We start from the raw sequence: 22,314 nt of genomic DNA on the forward strand, positions 1-22,314 counted from the left end.
GCAGGGCAGTCAGTTAGAAAACCTTTGCAAAGGTCCCAGTGAGCGGAAGCAAATGAATTACACGCCCTATTATGTAAGATCAAAAGCAACTTTGGAGACAAAAGCCATTTTCATAAATATTACACATATACATATTTGGAGCATTATTTTTATTCAAACAATAGCAATGAAATTCACCCAAGAATGGATGTACTCTGGTCCATGAAGCCCAGAGTTCTGTATGGCCCAGGACCTTTGAGCAGTGATGGAAACTGACATGGTGTAGTGCAGAGGGCCACGAGAGAGGTGGGACTCTTTAGAAAAGAGGTTCAGGGACTTCCCTGGAGGCGCAGTGGATAAGACACTGCGCTCCCAGTGCAGGGGGCCCGGGTTCGATCCCTGGTCAGGGAACTAGATCCCACAGGCATGCTGCAACTAAAACTTTGCATGCCACAACTAAGGAGCCAGTGAGCCGCAACTAAGGAGCCCACCTGCTGCAACTAAGACCCGGTGCAACCAAATAAATAAATAAATAAAAAATTTTTTAAAAAAAAAGGAAGAAAAGAGGTTCAAATAGCCTACTTTTAGCACTAAATCCAGAATCATCTTCAAATGTAAAGGAGGTAACATGCAGGTCAGAACTAGAGACTGTGAGGTCAAGTTACAGTGGTCAGCCAATTTTAAGTTATGTCTTCATTAATTCTGTTAACCTATTGATTGCTGACTAATATTTTTACTGTGGGCATTAATAGGTCATACGAGTTTCTTTTATTATGTTCACCAGCTAGCCTTGAGAACACAAGAGTAATCACAAGCTGTATCAGTGAGGATGCTTCCACCTGCAAAAACAGAAGCAACTACTCAAACTGTCCTAACGGTAAAGTCCAGAGCCTTCAGGGATGGTCTGATCAGAGCACCAGCTCCATTCTTCCATGGTTCTCTCAGCTTTGCCCTCCTCTATGTGTCAGCTCAGCAAAACTGAAGCAGTTCGAGGCCTCACCTCCTCAACCCCGCTCTCCAGAACGACGAGTTTCTCCTCCTCCAAGCCTCCTACCAACATCTGAGATTTATTCTAATCATATCCACTTGTGCCATGTGCTTGCTAAGTCAATCACTGGCAAGCCGGCATGGGATTCCACTGATTGGCTTGGGCCAACCAAGGCCTACATTTGGAGCTAGGGGTCGGATCAATCCCACCCAAAATGCTTGGTTGCTTCAAAATGGAAGAGTTGTGGGATATGCCTGAGGAAGCAGCCAAAAATGTCTATTCCATGACAAAAAAAAATTACCTTGGGTAATCCAGCAGCCCCTAATGAGCAGATGTTAATCAATTCGGTTTACCATGTGTCATGTTTGCTATTGAAAGTGAAACTTAACTGCTATGTGCATCACCCAAAGTCCCAAACACAAGGGAGGACCATCTATTAAAGACACTTTATTTGTTACTGCTTATAGTTAACAGTCAAGAACAAATAATAACAACAAATAAAAATAACTTGCAAAGAGACCAGACATTAGACATAAACAAGGATACTACTAACATTAAAGAAAGCCTGTGCTGGAGGTGGCTGTCCCCATTCTTAGCTGTGTGTGTGTGTTCGTGACCACGGCTAAGGCTCTGTCCCCAGGGAAGGCTGAGGCTTTGGTGCAATACCTCTGGAGTCTGTATCACGAGGCTGAACGTTTGGATCCAGAGCCCAAGCTCCCTCTCTCACCATGAGCCAGTCAGAATGTCTACAATTTCAAAGTGACTTCAAGCTCTTGCTCTGGGGGCTCTGTCTTCACATCCTCTCCTAGGTTCTAAATCTTGGGTAGGGCACGAATTAGAGGAAATGCCCATTTGCTCATTGAGGAGGGGAATCTGAGGATGAAGGTGGGCCCTGGGTACCTTCTCCCTTACTCAGCCTCCAGCCCAGCTTCCTTCTACCTCTGTTCCTCCTTCTCCTGGTCACATTTTTCCCCACTGACTCCCCTACCCACCGGCATTTCAAACCCTCTAGAACGTACCCCTGCAGAGGACATTTCTAGTTCAGGCCTTCTAGTTGACATTAAGAAGGCCCTGGATTGCCAGTAACTGCTCCCAAAAAGCTAAGAGACCTATCTCTTTTTATCTGTCCTCTTGATTTGAACACAGGTCACAAGCTCCTGGCAGTTCAAGGGTAATGAAATCCCTACATTTGAGGAAAAGAAGGAGCTTCCCTGTTTTAACTTGCCAGAGAATGAACCTCAGCATCTTCAAGGATGGTATGTCCTCCCATCTCCTGGGACCTCCACAGCTGATGTGTAAGAGTCTCCCAGAATACGTCACTTATCTACAGGGTATCAACTCAAAGCAACACTCTTCTAGACTCTTTCAGGAGTGAAAAATCCTGGGGAGCTTCCCTCTAGATAGATAGAATGATTACTGTTGCACGGCCAGGAAAAAAAAACCTAACTATTGTACTGATTGGAGCAAATCAACTATCTTAAGTATAGATGCTTACTAATAGCATCTATGTGCATTTAATTTCATAGGTACTTAGTTAGCAAACAAGCTGTATTCATTGCAAACAGTCACAACTTCCATTCAGAGAGGCTGGATGGAAGAGAAATACCAAAGGCCAGACCTTCATGGCTGCTCCCTTCTCCATCAGTCTTTGAAACACTCAAAATAAAAGCTCATACGTTGGGTTTGAGGGGCCATGGATGGTTCCAAATTTTTACCGTTCTAGACAAAACGAGAGAGAGAGAAAGAGAGGGGGAAAAAACTCTTAGAAAAGAAGTATTCCAACAGAAACATATGAGAAAATTTAGATTCATAAATGATTAACATTATTGTAATTAATACAATTTGAATACTATTATTCAAATTAGAACCCATCGTGCTGTGTTCTTTATGCATTTTGGCTTATTTGATATTTACCCTCTGAGGTAGGCTTCATTTTAACCATTTCACAGATGAGAAAACAAACCCAGAGAAGTCAAATAACTTGTCTGAGATCACACAGCTCGTAGCAGGAAGGGCCAGGCTGTGAACCCAGGTCTGTCTGATTCTAAATCCCATGCCTGCTCAGCCACTAAAGGGCTTTCTTCAGAGGTTATACTTGAAGTAAGGGCTCCACTGTGGGGAAAGGGAGGTTTGAAATGAGTTCCATGGTTAAGGTTCACCTCAGGTAGGACCAAAGAGAGGTCCATCTCGGCTCTTGCTGGCTAGACCCTGTGTCCGACCCCACACGGCGCATTTTGTGCAAGTCATCCCTTCGTGCACGCATGGAACACTTAGATTCCATGACTGAAGGAAAGCTGATACGTAAAATCAACCGTGGGATTTCAAACTAAAAATAAGTCAGATTTTCCCAGAATATTCAAAGTGCGTTAAGATCCTCAAAGGATGACCCGCTCACCTGGGCCGCCTGCAGAAGCAACGCTCACACACGGGGAGTGGGGATACTGTGCTCCCCTTCCCCGGCCCCTCTACCACCCTCCCGGGTCCCCCCTCTCTTTCAGCCTCTTTATTTTTCTTCTGTCCTGGGGATACCTCACCCCTCCTTCTTTCCCTTTCTCCCCACTCTTCCTCTTTTAAACAAGTCATTTCTCTCCTTTCCTCTCTTCTTCCCCCTCTCTCTTCTCTGGCCACTTTTCCTCTCCCTTCTGTCTTGTCACGCCTCCCCAAGGGAGTCCTCTCTGACAGGCTTTCTCCTTTCAGTATTTCATTTGGTCACACTGAGCAATGCCAGCTACGATTCTCCAAAACAAATCTAACAAGGACAAGCTACTTGCCTTGAAAGTCCTCCCAAGGGAAAGAAAATATTATCGGCCTCACTTGCTTTGTCGCTTTAGAAATTGATCGGGTGGCCTTGTGGTCTGGGGTGGGGCGGGGAGGAAAGGAGAGATCTGCCTTCATGTGGGCTGGCTGGAAAGGATCCACGTAAACAGAACCATGTTTACATCCAACAGTCCTCCCCAGGCCTGCCCTAGGTCCTAGGCCCTTCAGCAGTCTGGGAATTGTCATCACAACCACTGGAGTTGTATCCCAAGAAACATATCATTTAAGGAGACCTCAAGGGCATGTGAATTAAGATTCCTTTTTTAGAGCTGAGGAAATAGATGAACAGATAAATTAAGTGGTGTGTCTAGTCACATAGATGGTCAGTGTTAGGGACCAGGTGGTGGTTACTTTCAATAGCTTTCGATTAAAAAAAAAGTCTACTGGGCAGCCAGGGCTGCTGCTGATACAACAGCCAGGTCCCAAGTCGGCCCTGGGGCATTTCACTCTGCAAAGGCAAACAGAAAGCATGCAAAGACTCACCTAATAGTGTGCGCGGGGTATACCGCCCCGGACTACGTAGGGATTCTGTGGCTCACTCTCTGTGGGCAGGTTCACGTTGATCTTAGGGAAGATCCTCCCGTCTGCTCCTAGATTGCTAAAGCCGGTATTCCGCAGTTGCAGATTTTGAAAATTGTCCTCAATCAAGTTCTGTTCTTCCACATTCCTCCTTTGGTTCTTTGAACTGTAATCAGTAACAAGAATTAGGGTCTGACAATGGCAGCAAGTTCCTTGAAGCAAAAGTTAATATTTTTTCTTCAAAATGTTTTGAATTTTTGAAATAATTTCAAATTTACATGTAAGTTACCAAAAACAAGAAAAATTACACAGAGCTCCCATACATCTATCACCCAGATTCCCCGACTGTCAACATTTCTGAACCATTTAAGGATAAGCTGCAGACCTGATGTCCATTACTGGTAATACGTCATTACTTCATTCAGTGTAGATTCCCTAAGTCTCCTCATAAGCTCCATGTAACCATCAAAACCAGAACGTTAACCCTGATCCAACGTTACCATCTAATTCCTCCAGTCCCATTTACATTTTGCTAATAATGTTAGTATTTTTCAGTGTGCTTTTGAATTATTTATGGAAATGGTAATAAAAGTCAAAGAAAACGATGATTTGTGGTACAATTTTTCATTCAGGCAAAGTCAATGTCTACAGAAGCACCTCCGTGAACAAAATGAGTTCAAGGCATAAAGGTCTTAAGGAGAAATAGGAGTTTCCCACGTTGTTCTGTGGGCCCTCAAGGACCTCAAGTGTAGGCATTCAAAGCCAAGTGGATGGACCTGCAGGTGAGGGAGGCACCTGTCCCCCAATTAACTCTGATCATGACCCTTCTCTCCTTCTGGCCTGCAGCGACAGTCCTGCCCTGTTAGAATATGGGTAATGGGGCCAGAGGCATCCATCATGGCCACAGGGCAGTCCTGGGGTGACTCTCAGACACTGGAACGTCAGAAAGGAAGACCCACTCACCTGGTGACCCTGATGGTCAGCCCAGCCCGCCACGGAGTTCCTGCCCTGTGACAGCACTCCCATCTAAGGTAACTGACAAGAGGCTTCCTTCCCTTTGGAAAGGGCAAGAAATTATAATTCTTGGACAAGAGCTCCCAAGAGTCATGAATCTGTGGCTGGGCAAAGAGCAAACGGGGCTCTGCAGCAGGAAGGGGAACCGAGAACCGAGGCTCTCAAGGGGCACAAGCTCTATCACAGTCCCTGAGGACCCTGGAGACTGGGGCAGTGAGCCGGTCCACTGTGGAGGAAGCAGCCTTGCTCCAGAGTCGAATGTCCTGTCCACCACACCCCCACCCCTGGAAAAGGGAAAGTCGTGTTCTCAGTTCCCAGCTTGGCATCCTTATAATCAAGTCTCTGGGGAAGAGTTAATATCATAATGGAGTAAAAGAAGAAAAAAAAAGAAACAAAATATTTCAGGAATGTAAACTCTATCCTCTCGCATTACAGTGCAAAAAAACCTATTTTGCCAAAATATAAGATATTAGCTAAAGGTAATTTTCAAAAAGTAGCTTTTTTAAAAAAATCAGAGTAGCTCCTCACTTGGCACATTGAGAATGGAATAGATGATAGTATTCCGTCTCTATTAATGGAGGGAACTTTATCTAAGTGTTTGTAGAATAAATGAATGGACCCTACTTAAGTTTTTAAGAAGGGCATTTAAGGCACAAGCTGAGAAAAGGCCATGCAGAGGTAATGTTTCTACTTAAAACCCAGGGGACTCAGTTAAGGTGGACGTTAGGCTATTTGCAGCGAGGTCCTGGGCAAGGGAGTGACTTAATGAAAATCATATTTGACAACATCAATGGAGTTAAATACTGCTAACAAAAGAGTGTTTTGTTTTGTTTTGTTTTTGAGCAGATAAAGGTTTATTGCAGGGCCAAGCACATGGGTGGCTTGTGCTCAAAAAAACCCCTGGGGCTTCCCTGGTGGCGCAGGGGTTGGGGTTCCGCCTGCCGATGCAGGGGACACGGGTTCGTGCCCTGGTCCGGGAAGATCCCACATGCCGCGGAGCGGCTGGGCCCGTGAGCCATGGCCGCTGAGCCTGCGCATCCGGAGCCTGTGCTCCGCAACGGGAGAGGCCACAACAGTGAGAGGCCTACATACCACAAAAAAAACAAAAAAACAAAAACAAAAAAAAACCCCTGAACTCCCAAAAGAGTTTTTAATGACATCAGAAAACGGTTGCTATGTCACTTTATAGTATTAAGCAAAAACAAACCTCCACAAAAAAAATTTTAAAGCACAAAAGATACTAAATTACATATATAACATCATTTTAAAAAGTAGCAAAAAACCTGGAAGGATGTAGGCCAAAATGTTGGTTGCTTCAGGGTGGTGGGTTGTGTGGGTGACTTTTTAGTCTGCTCCTTTCCACATTTTCAATTTTCTTCAGTGATCATGGGTAGCTTATAGAATCAGAAGAAAATTCAGGTAAGACAAAAAGGGCAATGGTATTAGAGAGGCCTCGCCTTACTTTTCTTCTCTTGCCCGGGAAAGGCTGGGCGTGTTTGGAAACCAGAGTGTAATGCCGGTGGCACTGTGTCCCAGGAAAGGGACACTTCATCCCATACCTCGCTGAGAAGATGAATGCGATCACCAAGCCGAGAATGAGGATGCCAGCAATGGTGCCCACGATCGTGAGGATCAGCTGAAATGCTGAAAGGGAAAGGAGAAGAGTAGGAACGGCTTCCCCCAAGCAGACTCCCACTGTCTACTGCACAGGTACGTGTGTTCCCAGTGGTTCCTGGCCAAGAGGACAATTGGGCTCTGCTTTCTGACCCTCTTCCAGGACCAGGATGGGTGGGGGGCTCACCTCCTTTAGCCCTCTCTCTGCCCACCCCCAACTGTGTCTTCAGAACCCAATCAAAAGAGGCAACCTTGCCAGATAAAAGAAGTCCATAAGCACAGAGGAGGCCATGGTGGCAGGACCTTCCTGGGCTTTGTCGGGGGGTGAGATCTCATCGGAGGTCCACACTACCTCCTTACCTCTGCTGGTTTGCCTGCCTGCCTGCCAGAACGGACTTTGCTGATAAACTAGGGGAACTGGGTTGGAGTTAAATTTGTCACTAACAGAGGAGCTTGATGGAATTGATGAGGGAAGAGACTGGAGGTTCATTACCACCCATTCTCCTCTGGGTCTGCTTGTTTGGTGCTCTTGAAATACGGCTGTGGGGTGGCAGGTAAGTGTAATTTTAACATACACAGCAGATTTCAAACACATAGTATGACAAAAATGTAAACTATCTCATTAATCATCCTTGTACTGATTGCCCATTGAAATAGTATTTTCTATATATTGAGTGAAATAAAATGTTACTAAAATCAACTTCACCTATTCCTCTTTACTTCTTAAAATTTACTCAGAGCTTTTAAAATCTGAAATTAAATCTGAAGCTCGTGTTACGTTTCTATTGGACATTGCTGCTCTGGATCCCTTTGATCCTTTCTGCTACGTGACTGCCATATATGCCACCTCTAACCAGGATGCCAGGGACCATTAAGTCTGGAAAAAACCTCAAAGGCCATCTGATCCGCACTTGTCATTTTATAGGTGTAGACACTGAAAGCCCAGAAGAAAGAAATGACTTAGCAAACCCAGCCTCACAACAAAATACAGTAGAAATTAAAAGCATTTCTTATCACTAACTTTGTGGCTGGCTGGGAGGCTAACAGGAATATTCCCTTCATCTTGGATCATTGATCTTTTAGTTCATTATATAAAATGTAAAATATGAAATCACTTAAAATATACAGTTAGTATTGTCCCAGTCTGGTGGGGGTAGGGCCTGGGAGGGAACCAGGCAACTGAATTTATGACAACACATCCCAAATTAGTAAATAGCTCTGAGACAAAAAGATGATTTGAGTATTTGAATATCTGGTTTCTAGTTCTGCTCTACTGTGAACATAAACAGTTTTGGAATATACTGGTCTTTATCCTTTTTAGTAGCAGACAATGCATATTTAATCTAATGTAGGAAATGAATATAATGTTGGGACAAACTTCTTTGGCCTGGGACAAGTGCAGAGACACCAGCCCACCTCTTGGGCTGAGTTCTATTATTTCCCATAACAGAGAGGCTCTGCCCACAACCTAAGGGTGAGCATGGAGTGGCCTGACCCAGAAGACAAACTCCAGGTAGATTTTTCTCTCTCTTTATGAAACAAGCCAGAGACTTTGGGGGACTGAACAGAATTTTGAATGCGGTCAATGTCTGTTTCTTAGAAGCTTATTAACAAAGCAAGACTCTTCTACTCACGGTCTTCACAATCAACTCCGCTGTAGCCAAACGCACACCTAAAATACAAGGAGTAGGAGAACATGGTAAGGAGCCTTGTGGGAGCAGGTCAGAGTTCCCACCCAACCTCCACGTCTTCCTTGCATCTTTCTTTCATTCTCTCCTCCCCGTTCCGTCTCCTCTCTCTCTTTTCTTCCTTACGCTCCCATTCTTCCAGGTGAGTGTCTTTCACGGCACTCTGGAAGGTTGACAGGTTACACAATCCCGTGTGGTTCCATTTGCTACCAACTGAACGCTCCATCTTCTGAGCGCCAGGAGGATTCAGCAGTTTGGGTGAAGCCGAGTCCCAGAGGCATGGAGCTTAGTGGGGCCCCCTCGGGCTGCGAGACCACCTGGCTCGGCCATTTATTTGCTGCCCTGTGAGTGGGGACGTGTCATTTATATTCTCCGAGCTTCAGTTTCCTCACCTGAAAATGGGGAATAAATACATTCCTGACTGTTGTTGTATGAGAAGCATTACCTGCTGTGGTTCCCAGCACACGGAGAATGTTCAAAAACTGATGATGATGATGGTGGTGGTGATGGTGATGCTCTGTACCTACCAACTTATGCCAGCGAACCAACTTCCAGACCCTAAACTCATACATATGTGACAAGCTCTATCCTTTTTGCCTAGTTTCAGCTATGACAAGATGAAGAAGGAGGGATTTCTCTTACGGTTGACAGATCCCACGATCATCTTCCTTGTAGTCTGGCAGGCACACGCAGGTAGCGTTCCTGCTGTCCTCCACTAGGCATTGCTTCTTCTTCTGTGTGTTGCAGTCATCAGGACACTTTGGACCCAAAGCTTCAAAAGAGAGTGATTTCTGGGTAATTTTCAGAAACAACCCCTTCAACACCAAAGTGACACATCACAGAATACAAGTTTTTCACGTTGCTTTTTCTGGGTAAAACGCGGTGCTCAGTGGCTCTGCACTTGACGTGCGCCCTGTGAAGCGGCATGTGGGCCTCCTCACCAGCTCTTAGCCAAGGCCCTATCCAGGCCCACAGGACTAAAGCCAAAATTCACATCCCTCAGACTCTGAAATGCACATGGAAACTCGAGCAGGAAAGTGTGTACTTTGCAAATGCAAAAGGAGAGAGTGGAGGAGGCACGAAGAACATTTAGAAGCAGGTGGAACACTTACCAACACACAGGGGGATCTGTGGGTTCGGTCTCTGCAGCCCCGGTTTGCACTGACATAGTAAACCACTGGTGCAGTCATCTTGCCCATTCTCTTTCTCACAACCGTAATAATCACACCGCTCTTGCTCTAAGAGGCACAAATAATTCAAAGACATATTTAGCAAGACAATATGGATAAGGTAACCTGTGAAAGCACCCCATTCCATTGTCGTTATTGTTGCCTTTTAACACATTTTGGGATTCAACCAATGAAAATCTGAGATTCTGAAATTCAACTCCCCAGGGGATCTCTTCTCTAACTATTTCCTTATATTATTCAATTAAAATTAATTCAATCCAGTGCAATGCAATGATGTTCCAAGTCTCTTTTTCACCTACCTCTTTGCTAGGTTCCACAAGGGACACAGTAGCTGCATAAGTTTTGGACCCCATCTTTGGAGAGTTACCTGTTTATACCCTTAGGGAATCGCATCCAGCAACTCGTAATACAGACTTTAAGTACAGTGGGAATTCAGGGGCTCAGGTAGCTAAAGGTAACATCGTGGAGGAGGTGGAAATCGGGCTAAGTCTTGAAAGATAGGGAAGACTTGAACAGTCAAAGGAGAGGCAAGGTCTAAGTGGAGTAAACAAGGCATGAAAAGAAGTAAAGTATTCTTGTCCAGGAGTGATGGAGTAGTACGTGGGCAGGGGAGAGGCAGTGTGGTGAGGAGGAACAAAAGTGAGAACTCTTGGCTCTGCCGTTGATTGGCCGTGGGCTTTTTGTTCAAATGTTTAATTCGTGGTGGGTCCAAGTTCCCTCCATCTATGAAATGGGCTAATGATTCTTGTTTCACATGATTGTTGTGAGAACTGAATGAACTAATGTAAATGCAATTGTCCACTATAAGATACTCAGCAAGTAATCGTTCTTTTGTTCACTCATGGGTATAGCAGGGTTTCAATGTCAGGTTACGGACACTGACTTTTATCCTACAAGCCTGAGAATCCATTGATAGATTCTGAACAGAAGCATGGCATAAGAAAGCCATCTTTTAAGAATGTTAGTCTAGAAGCAGATTGGAAGACATTAGGAACAAAAAGATGAATCTGAGAATAGATTAGGGGGAGAGAATAGGAGCAGGTAGAACAGATATGTGGTTACTCTCTTCTAAACACCCCAAACCTGTAACTAACCTTCCTTCATTACCTGCCATTTGAAAATGCCTCTAAATAAAAACCAGAGAAAGAGATTCTACAACTTTTGACACAGAAAAGAGAATCTGTCTTTGCAGCAGAAGCAAGAGAGCAGGAAAAAGTGTTTTTCTCTAAAAGTTCTGAGCTCTCCCTTCCATGTGCTGGGCGGCTCATGCTCCTGTGGCCGTCTCTAGCTGGCATCATTTGGTAATCTGTTAATGTACCTAAGAGCACATGCCTGGTCTCAGAGTGGAGAGATGCTGAGAAGAGTTGTCCAAAAAAAGAGCAATTCTCAGCCCTGAGACCAGATGGTTTCAAGTCTTCCAGGGCTCAGAACTCAGTTACTAAGTAGAACCAAATGAGAGAATTGCAAGGGTCCCCAACTTTATTTTGAAGAATGCACTGGTTATTTTCATCTGACAACCACTTGGAGTGGTCAGTCCCCATGCTGATGGGGATCCTCAACTTCCTCACACTTGCTAGAAGTCTCATTCAGCCCAAAGCAGAGCATATGATAAGGTTTTTGTCTTGCCTTGCTGACAGTTTCATCTTCTGGAGGTAGAGGTTCTGATGGCATGAATTGCTACTCTGGACCAAATTCTGACCCTGAGGAGAAATTTATTCGCAGGTAGAAGTGACGAGTCCCTTGGAAGACAAGGACCAGGTGACAGCCAGAAAGAGAAGTATGACTGAGAGAGTAAATATTGAAATGTTCAAAAAGGATAAGGTGCAGTTCCATGGCATGAGACTCTGGAAGATGAAAACAGTTCAGGAAAGTAAGAAGCTCTGAAAATGTAATTCTAACTGTGCAGCTGCAAATGATCCCAACAAGCTGTAAAAAAAAAAAAGGGGACAGGGCCAGGTAATATAAGAAACTGGCATGGTTTGCAAAGGACGCTCTCAGATGAGAGACAAAATATAAAAAGAAGATCCCATAACCAAAGATGGAATATTAAAAGTGTGACAGAGACAGTCTAGAGTCCCAAATGAGCTCAGGCTTGCCACAAACAAAACCCAAAACAACAACAGCAACAAAAATCCAACAACAAAGAGCAAAGGGTTAAAAATAAAAAATGGGCAAATGAATGAAAGGGTGTATACGTTTTCCATGTTACAGGCGCTCATGGAAAGGCCAGGCCTGGTTGGTGTAATGTTGATGAATGACATGAGAAAAACAGAATGGCTTCAGAACAATTTTTCTCCAGTCTTGCCAGGAAATAATACTTGGATGGAAAAGAGTTGAATGGACATTGCTAAAGGGACCCATGGAGCGGGTACAGTGCAGGGGAACCCCCATCTTTTCTAATAGAATTTTAAGTGTTTTATTCCAGAGCATTTACATTCCAGGTCCTGAGAGAACAGTGATCATCTGTGAAATCTCGAAAAAGAGAGAAGGTGCTAGAAAACTATAAATGAACAGAATTTGATTATATTTTCAAAAAGAGAAATAAGTTTTGCAAACTAGGGCATGGAGGTTACAATAAGCAAAAAGCAAAAATTTAAGAGACTAAAGAAGGAGTCGCAGAAGGATCAAAATGAAAGATGAGGAAGGCAGAATGGGATCAGGAGAATGGTGAGTGGAGGTTCAGAGAGAAGAGGACTTCAGGAATGGGAGGATACTAGTATCAAATGTTACAGAAAAGTCAGATAAGTTGTGTCTCAACAGAGGCCTTTGGGTTTGGCAACCAGGACTGAGAACCAGTCGCACAGAGCTGCCCCCAGGGCTGGCCTTGGACACCTCTGAGATGAGGAACTCCTGATGACTGCTGTGGTGATTGAAGTAATAGTGCCAGTTTATTCCTGCCTTCCTGTGTCCATGCCCCTTCGTAGGGCCTGCCACACTCTGCTTTGTCATGTGAATTGCTTTGGCCGTCAGGACAGTTGTAAATATAACATTAGCAGAGAGTGAGAAGCACCTGTGTACTGAAATGTGCCCTCTTGCTGCTCTTGAAACCCTTTTGGACTAACCTACTGGAGGAAGGGAGATCATGTGGAGCAGAGACAAACTGTCCAGCTGAGCCATCTTAGATCAGTCAGCCCTCAGCTGATCTACCCGGCAGCTAACGGCCGATGCTTAAGTGAGCCAAGCAGAGATCAGCCGAGCCCCGCCTAGACGAGCAGAACTGCCCAGGTAAGCCCAGCCCAAATTCTGACCCACAGAATTATAGCGTTATAATAAATAAATGGTTGTTGTTCAGGTCACTAAGATTTGGGGTGTTTGTAACACAGTAAAAATGAATTGTTAACAGCTGTCCTGTGGGGGGGTTGTGTCGGCCTAAAGGGGAAACAGTATAGATAAAACTTTCTATAGCATTCGGAAAGCTAAAACTTGGTATACAGCCCTCTTGTTTCTCCTTTCTTCATCTTTCCTGGTCCAGAGGCTATTTGTCCAAGACTGCCTTCCAAGAAGAGGAACAAACTAGTCAGTCTGATGACTTGGGGGATGGTGATAAAGGAGCAGAAGCCAAATGACAGGGGAAACGGAGGGAGGAAGAAAGAACAGATTCAAAGGAAACTGGGAGATGTCCGTGGATTCAATTATTCAGTGCTTCTGGCCCCCTTCAAACATATAATAGAAAAATTTGTGAAAAGTAGATAGTTCTTCAGGTAATCGTCGTATAAAATTATTTCATACTTACTGATGTATCCTGTAAGCTCAGTTGCACTGTGTTCTATTGCTGTTTCAATGGCACGTGATACGGTTTCTTCAGTTAGTTTTGTAGTTTCCATAAAAATGTTTACTACTGCTATGGCAACAGTATGCATTGCAGATCTTGCTGAAGGAGATGTGCTAAAAATGAAATGAATCCATCACTTGATGAATTGAACTGAAGCGTCAACAAATTGGTCTTCACAGCAGAAGCAAGAAGAAATATAATTCTGCAGCCTGTGGAAGGAAAACCACATTCACAGAAAGACAGACAAAATGAAAAGGCAGAGGACATTGTACCAGATGAAAGAACAAGACAAAACCCCAGAAAAACAACTAAATGAAGTGGAGATAGGCAACCTTCCAGAAAAAGAATTCAGAATAATGATAGTGAAGATGATCCAGTACCTAGGAAAAAGAATGGAGGCAAAGATCAAGAAGATGCAAGAAATGTTTAACAAAGACCTAGAAGAATTAAGAACAAAAACTTAGAAGAATTAAAGAACAAACAAACAGAGATGAACAATACAATAACTGAACTGAAAAATACACTAGAAGGAATCAATAGCAGAATAACTGAGGCAGAAGAACAGATAAGTGACCTGGAAGACAGAATGGTAGAATTCACTGCCACAGAACAGAATAAAGAAAAAAGAATGAAAAGAAATGAAGGCAGCCTAAGAGACCTCTGGGACATTAAACACAACAACATTTGCACTATAGGGGTTCAAGAAGGAGAAGAGAGAGAGAAAGGACCCGAGAAAATATTTGAAGAGATTATAGTCAAAAACTTCCCTAACATGGGAAAGGAAATAGCCAGGTCCAGGAAGTGAAGAGACTCCCATACAGGATAAACACAAGGAGAAACATGCTGAGACACATAGTAATCAAACTGACAAAAATTAAAGACAAAGAAAAATTATTGAAAGCAGCAAGGGAAAAATGACAAATAACATACAAGGGAACTCCCGTATAAGGTTAACAGCTGATTTCTCAGCAGAAACTCTACAAGCCAGAAGGGAGTGGCATGATATATTCAAAGTGATGAAAGGGAAGAACCTACAACCAAGATTACTCTACCTGGCAAGGATCTCATTCAGATTCAATGGAGAAATCAAAAGCTTTACAGACAAGCAAAACCTAAGAGAACTCAGCACCACCAAACCAGCTCTACAACAAATGCTAAAGGAACTTCTCTAACTGGGAAACACAAGAGAAGAAAAGGACCTACAAAAACAAACCCAAAACCATTAATAAAATGGTAATAGGAACATACATAATTACCTTAAACATGAATGGATTAAATGCTTCAACCAAAAGACACAGGCCTGCTGGATGGATACAAAAACAAGACCCATATATATGCTGTCTACAAGAGACCCACTTCAGACCTACGGACACGTACAGACTGAAAGTGAGGAGATGGAAAAAGATATCCCATGCAAATGGAAATCAAAAGAAAGCTGGAGTAGCAATGTTCATATCAGATAAAATAGACTTTAAAATAAAGAACGTTACAAGAGACAAGGAAGGACACTACATAATGATCAAGGGATCAGTCCAAGAAGATATAACAATTATAAATATATATGCACCCAACATAGGAGCACCTCAATACATAAGGCAACTGCTAACAGCTCTAAAAGAGGGAATTGACAGCAACACAATCATAGTGGGGGACTTTAACACCTTACTTACACCAATGGACAGATCATCCAGAGAGAAAATTAATAAGGAAACATAAGCTTTAAATGACACTATAGACCAGATAGATTTAATTGATATTTATAGGACATTCCATCCAAGAAGAGCAGATTACACTTTCTTCTCAAGTGCACACGTAACATTCTCCAGGACTGATCACATCTTGGGTCACAAATCAAGCTTTGGTAAACTTAAGAAAACTGAAATCATATGAAGCATCTTTTCTGACCACAATGCTATGAGATTAGAAATCAATTACAGGGGGAAAAAAATGTAAAAAACACAAACACATGGAGGCTAAACAATATGTTACTAAATAACCGAGAGATCACTGAAGAAATCAAAGAGGAAATTTAAAAATACCTAAAGACAAACTACAATGAAAACACGACAATCCAAAACCTATGGGATGCAGCAAAAGCAGTTCTAAGAGGGAAGTTTATAGCAATACAAGCCTACCTCAAGAAACATCTCAAATAAACAACCAAAGGTGTAACCTTACACCTTACACCTAAAGGAACTAGAGAAAGAAGAACAAACAACACCCAAAGTTAGTAGAAGGAAAGAAATCATAAAGATTAGAGCAGAAATAAATGAAATAGGAACAAAGAAAACAATAGCAAAGATCAATAAAACTAAAAGCTGGTTCTTTGAGAAGATAAACAAAATTGATAAACCTTTAGCCAGACTCATCAAGAAAAAGAGGGAGCTTCCCTGGTGGCACAGTGGTTGAGAGTCCGCCTGCCGATGCAGGGGACATGGGTTCGTGCCCCGGTCCGGGAAGATCCCACATGCCACGGAGCAGCTAGGCCCATGAGCCATGGCCGCTGACCTGCGCGTCCGGAGCCTGTGCTCCACAATGGGAGAGGCCACAACAGTGAGAGTCCCATGTACGGCAAAAAAGAAAAAAAAAAAAAAGAAAAAGAAAAAGAGGGAAAGGACTCAAATCAGTAAAATTAGAAAGGAAAAAGGAGAAGTTAGAACAGACACCGCAGAAATACAAAGCATCCTAAGAGACTACTACAAGCAACTCTATGCCAGTAAAATGGACAACCTGGAAGAAATGGACAAATTCTTAGAGAAGTATAACCTCCCAGGACTGAACCAGGCAGAAACAGAAAATATGAACAGACCAATCACAAGTAATGAAATTGAAACTGTGATTAAAAATCTTCCAACAGCACCGCGATGAAGAGTGGGCCCACTTGCCACAACTAGAGAAAGTCCTCGCACAGAAATGAAGAGCCAACACAGTCAAAAATAAATAAGTAAATAAATAAAAAGCCAAGCATTTGAAGCCCTTTAAAAAATAAATAAAAATAAAAAAATAAAAAAATAAATCTTCCAACAGGGCTTCCCTGGTGGCGCAGTGGTTGAGAGTCCGCCTGCCGATGCAGGGGACACGTGTTTGTGCCGCGGTCCGTGAGGATCCCACATGCTGCGGAGCGGCTGGGCCCATGAGCCATGGCCACTGAGCCTGCGCGTCCGGAGCCTGTGCTCCACAATGGGAGGGGCCACAGCCATGAGAGGCCCGCGTACTGCAAAAAAAAAAAAAAAAAATCTTCCAACAAACAAAAGTCCAGGACCAGATGGCTTCACAGGTGAATTCTCTCAAACATTTAGAGAAGAGCTAACACCCATCCTTCTCAAACTCTTCCAAAAAATTGCAGAGGAAGGACCACTCCCAAACTCATTCTATGAGGCCACCATCACCCTGATACCAAAACCAGACAAAGATCCTACAAAAAAAGAAAATGACAGACCAATATCACTGATGAATATAGATGCAAAAATCCTCAACAAAATACTAGCAAACAGAATCCAACAGCACATTAAAAGGATCATACACCATGATCAAGTGGGATTTATCCCAGGGATGCAAGATTCTTCAATATATGCAAATCAATCCATGTGATACACCATATTAACAAATTGAAGAATAAAAACCATATGATCATCTCAATAGATGCAGAAAAAGCTTTTCACAAAATTCAACACCCATTTATGATAAACACTCTCCAGAAAGTGGGCATAGAGGGAACCTACCTCAACATAATAAAGGCCATATACGACAAACCCACAGCAAACATCATTCTCAATGGTGAAAAACTGAAAACATTTCCTCTAAGATCAGGAAAAAGACAATGATGTCCACTCTCACCGTTATTATTCAGCATAGCTTTGGAAGTCCTAGCCACAGCAATCAGAGAAGAAAAAGAAATAAAAGGAATACAAATTGGAAAAGAAGAAGTAAAACTCTCACTGTTTGCAGATGACATGATACTATACATAGAGAATCCTAAAGATGCCACCAGAAAACTACTAGAGCTAATCAATGAATTTGGTAAAGTCGCAGGATACAAAATTAATGCACAGAAATCTCTTGCATTCCTATACACTAATGATGAAAAATCTGAAACAGAAATTAAGGAAACACTCCCATTTACCATTGCAACAAAAATAATAAAATGCCTAGGAATAAACCTACCTAGAGAGACAAAAGACCTGTAGACAGAAAACTGTAACACTGATGAAAGAAATTAAAGATGATACCAACAGAAGGAGAGATATACCAAGTTCTTGGATTGGAAGAATCAATATTGTGAAAATGACTATACTACCCAAAGCAATCTACAAGTTCAATGCAATCCCTATCAAATTACCAATGGCATTTTTTACAGAACTAGGACAAAAAATCTTAAATTTTGTAGGGAGACACAAAATACCCCAAACAGCCAAAGCAGTCTTGAAGGAAAAAAACAGAGCTGGAGGAATCAGACTTCCTGACTTCAGACTATACTACAAAGCTACAGTAATCAAGACAACATGGTACTGGCACAAAAACAGAAACATAGATCAATGGAACAAGATAGAAAGCCCAGAGATAAACCCACGCACCTATGGTCAATTAATCTATGACAAAGGAGGCAAGAATATACAATGGAGAAAAGACAGTCTCTTCAATAAGTGGTGCTGGGAAAACTGGAGAGCTACATGTAAAAGAATGAAATTAGAACACTCCATGACACCATACACAAAAATAAACTCAAAATGGATTCGAGACCTAAATGTAAGCCCAGACACTATAAAACTCTTAGAGGAAAACATAGGAAGAACACTCTTTGACATACATCACGGCAAGACTTTGTTTGATCTATCTCCTAAGGTAATGGAAATAAAATAAAAAATAAACAGGGGCTTCCCTGGTGGCGCAGTGGTTGAGAGTCCGCCTACCGATGCAGGGGACACGGGTTCATGCCCCGGTCCAGGAAGGTCCCACATGCCGCGGAGCGGCTGTGCCCGTGAGCCATGGCTACTGAGCCTGCGCGTCCGGAACTTGTGCTCCGCAACGGGAGAGGCCGCAACAGTGAGAGGCCCGTGTACCGCAAAAACAAAAAACAAACAAACAAAAAAATAAACAAATGGGACCTAATGAAACTTAAAAGTTTTTGCAAGCAAAGGAAACTACAAACAAGATGAAAAGACAATCCTCAGAATAGGAGAAAATATTAGCAAATGAATCAACAGACAAAGGATTAATCTCCAAAATATATAAAGAGCTCATGCGGCGTAATATTAAAAACACAAACAACCCAATCAAAAAATGGGCAGAAGACCTAAATAGACATTTCTCCAAAGAAGACATACAGATGGCCAAGAAGCACATGAAAAGATGCTCAACATCACTAATTATTAGAGAAATGCAAATCAAAACTACAATGAGGTATCCCCTCACACAAGTTAGAATGGGCATCATCAGAAAAGCTACAAACAACAAATGCTGGAGAGGGTGTGGAGAAAAGGGAACCCTCTTGCACTGTTGGTGGGAATGTAATTGATATAGCCACTATGGAGAACAGTATAGAGGTTTCTTAAAAAACTAAAAATAAAATTACCATATGACCCAGCAATCCCACTACTGGGCATATACCCTGAGAAAACCATAATTCAAAAAGACACATGCACCTCAATGTTCATTGCAGCACTATTTACAATAGTCAGGTCATGGAAGCAACCTAAATGCCCATCGACAGACAAATGGATAAAGAAGTTGTGGTACATATGTACAATGGAATATTACTCAGTCATAAAAAGGAATGAAAGTGGGTCATTTGTAGAGAAGTGGATGGATCTAGAGACTGTCATACAGAGTGAAGTAAGTCAGAAAGAGAAAAACAAGTATCCTATATTAACGCACATATGTGGAACCTAGAGAAAATGGTACAGATGAACCAGTTTGCAGGGCAGAAATAGAGATACAGATGTAGAGAACAAACGTATGGACACCAAGGGGGGAAACTGGAGGGGGTGGTGGTGGTGGGATGAATTGGGAGATTTTGATTGATATATATACACTACTATGTATAAAATAGATAACTAATAAGAACCTGCTGTATAAAAAATAAATAAAATTCCAAAAAGAAAAAAAAAATGGTCTTCAGACCTCCCAGACTCTCAGATCTCTCAGCACTAGTCCCTACCCATTGTTTTGTTTTTTGGGTTTTTTTGCGGTACACGGGCCTCTCACTGTTGTGGCCTCTCCCATTGTGGAGCACTGGCTCCGGACACGCAGGCCCAGTGGCCATGGCTCAGGGGCCCAGCTGCTCCGCCGCACGTGGGATCCTCCCAGACTGGGGCACGAACCTGTGTCCCCTGCATCGGCAGGCGGACTCTCAACCACTGCGCCACCAGGGAAGCCCCCCACCCATTGTTTTATATCCACCGTTGAGGTTCACATAGGGAGGCATGGGGTTGCCATAAGATGGCCATTTATAGGCCTAGAGATCTCTATTCGGCATGCATTCGGAGGAAATCTAGGGCTATAGCAAGGTCTTGTTGGAAGATACTAGAAAAATTGTGGACAATCATTTTTAGGATTAAGGAGCCTGGAGTGAACCAAAAGTAGAATAAGTGATATCTGAAACAGTAAGCTGTCACTTTCTGCAGAAAGTCAAGAGTAGGTCTCTTGATGAGCTGTAAAAATGTCAGATTTGTGCTTTGAGAGAGACAGAGGGGTGTGTGTTCCTCCCTGTGCACAGAGAGAACAGTAATCAACCAAACAGAGTCTGGATCATTCCAAGAAAGGGCCCAGGAAGCCAGAAGTCAGCTTCAAAGTGTGTGTGTGTGTGTGTGTGTGTGTGTGTGTGTGTGATTGGACCTGGGCACACCTGACCCAGAGGAGAACTGATCCCAAGGAGGGATGGGGCGGTGAGAAGCATCAGAATATAATACCAAATCACATCACCAGATACTAAGTGCTTGCTACGAGCAAGACATCATAAGAATCTCTCTAATCAGCGCTGCAACTTGGGGCCCTGAGATCAGCTGTACCAAGTTCTAATTCTTTCATTATCCAAAAAAGAATCAAGTGATACAACCACTGAGAGAGAAAAAAAAGGACTTTAAAAAACTTCTTCCTGCCATTCGCCCAGCGGTGGGTGGTTACCACAGCTGGTTTAGGTCCCCGACCACTGGGCCCCCTTGTCAGGAGGAGGCAGCCTCCGGGCTGGGGAGAAGGCACTGCCACCTCGGGCGGCCAACGCGGTCCCCTGGGACAGTGCACTTCCTGGCCTCGGTTCCCCGCTGAGTTCGGTTTCCGGGGTTCAGGCCCGACTCCCCTTCCTGGTCTCTCTTCTCTCGCTGGGCCGGTTTATCAGGAGAAGATTGTTTTCCAGGGCTAGAAACTGGACTTCTGATGACGTTTGACCCAGCGGCAGTAATAGCAAGCAACGTGATTTCAAAGCTGGGCTCAGCTTTTGTTTCTTCCCTCTTGTAATCACAAAACCCATTTCGGACCAGGAATTCCAATCATGTCTGTGATGGTGGTGAGAAAGAAGGTGACACGGAAATGGGAGAAACTCCTAGGCAGGAACACCTTCTGTTGTGATGGCCGCGTGATGATGGCCCGGCAAAAGGGCATCTTCTATTTGACCCTCTTCCTCATCCTGGGGATGTGTACACTCTTCTTCGCCTTCAAATGCCGCTACCTGGCTGTCCAGCTGTCTCCTGCCCTCCCTGTGTTTGCTGCCATGCTCTTCCTTTTCTCCATGGCTACACTGTTGGGGACCAGCTTCAGTGATCCTGGAGTGATCCCTTGGGCCCTCCCAGATGAAGCAGTTTCATAGAAATGGAGATAGAAGGAAAGGGACTTCCCTGGTAGCACAGTGGTTAAGAATCTGCCTGCCAATGCAGGGGACACGGGTTCGAGCCCTGGTCCGGGAAGATCCCACATGCCGTGGAGCAGCTAAGCCCGTGTGCCACAACTACTGAGCCTGCGCTCTAGAGCCCGTGAGCCACAACTACCGAAGCCCACACGACTAGAGCCCATGCTCTGCAACAAGAGAAGCCACTGCAGTGAGAAGCTCACGCACCGCAACAAAGAGTAGGCCCTGCTCGCTGCAACTAGAGAAAGCCCATGTGCAGCAACGAAGACCCAATGCAGCCAAAAATAAATAAATAAAAATTTATTTAAAAAAAAAAAGAGTATATTTGGTATATTTGGAAATATACCAAAATGCATAAATATCCCTGAGTTGAGAGACCGTCGGTGATTTTTTTGTCTTCTATTCATATTTTCTGTTTTTTCCAAATTTTTTACAGTAAGCATATATTACTCTTATTTTTAAATAATTGTTTTTCTGATTCTAAATATTACCAGTCTTTTTTCATGCATATATTTTATTTTTGCAAGGTAAAATCCTTTATGCATGCTTCTTTTTAGCGTACATTTTCATTTTTCAGTATGTTGTGAATATTTTCCTGTCATCATTTAAAATGTGTACATCATTTGAAATGGCTGCATAATATTCCATCCCATGCATGTATCATAATGTACTTAATCAACCTCCTATTATGATACTGAGGTTATTTTCAGTCTTTCACTATTAAAAGGGACGTCTGTGACCAAAAAACTCCAAAAAACAAAAAACAACAACAACAACAAAAACTTCTTCCCTCTCTGATTTGTGGCTGTGTGTTTTTAAGACTCAGGATATATATTTTCCTGTCCAATTGTTTTCCTATACTCCTTTCTGACTTTTGAAGAAATAGAGAAGCT

At 43.1% G+C, this 22,314-nt stretch overlaps 1 protein-coding gene across 2 annotated transcripts in view; it reads right to left on the reverse strand.

Annotated features, from left to right (window-relative positions):
* Nucleotides 1–1,394: 1,394 nt before the first annotated feature.
* The window catches only part of LOC132424764 (mucin-13-like), a 176,908-nt gene continuing 155,988 nt past the window's right edge, over nucleotides 1,395–22,314 (reverse strand). Inside the window, exons 4-10 of one of the 2 annotated variants that reach the window (XM_060010812.2) lie at nucleotides 13,543–13,694; nucleotides 9,732–9,857; nucleotides 9,262–9,391; nucleotides 8,566–8,603; nucleotides 6,877–6,961; nucleotides 4,268–4,469; nucleotides 1,395–2,686 (exon numbers count right to left, since the gene is read on the reverse strand). In XM_060010812.2, coding sequence (XP_059866795.2) covers nucleotides 4,268–4,469; nucleotides 6,877–6,961; nucleotides 8,566–8,603; nucleotides 9,262–9,391; nucleotides 9,732–9,857; nucleotides 13,543–13,694 — 733 coding nt within the window. In that variant the 3' untranslated portion in view covers nucleotides 1,395–2,686. The remainder of the gene's footprint in view (nucleotides 2,687–4,267; nucleotides 4,470–6,876; nucleotides 6,962–8,565; nucleotides 8,604–9,261; nucleotides 9,392–9,731; nucleotides 9,858–13,542; nucleotides 13,695–22,314) is intronic. The other variant, XM_060010811.2, reaches the window with a different exon arrangement.

Source organism: Delphinus delphis, chromosome 4, assembly GCF_949987515.2.
Source record: "Delphinus delphis chromosome 4, mDelDel1.2, whole genome shotgun sequence".
Taxonomy (NCBI): domain Eukaryota; kingdom Metazoa; phylum Chordata; class Mammalia; order Artiodactyla; family Delphinidae; genus Delphinus; species Delphinus delphis.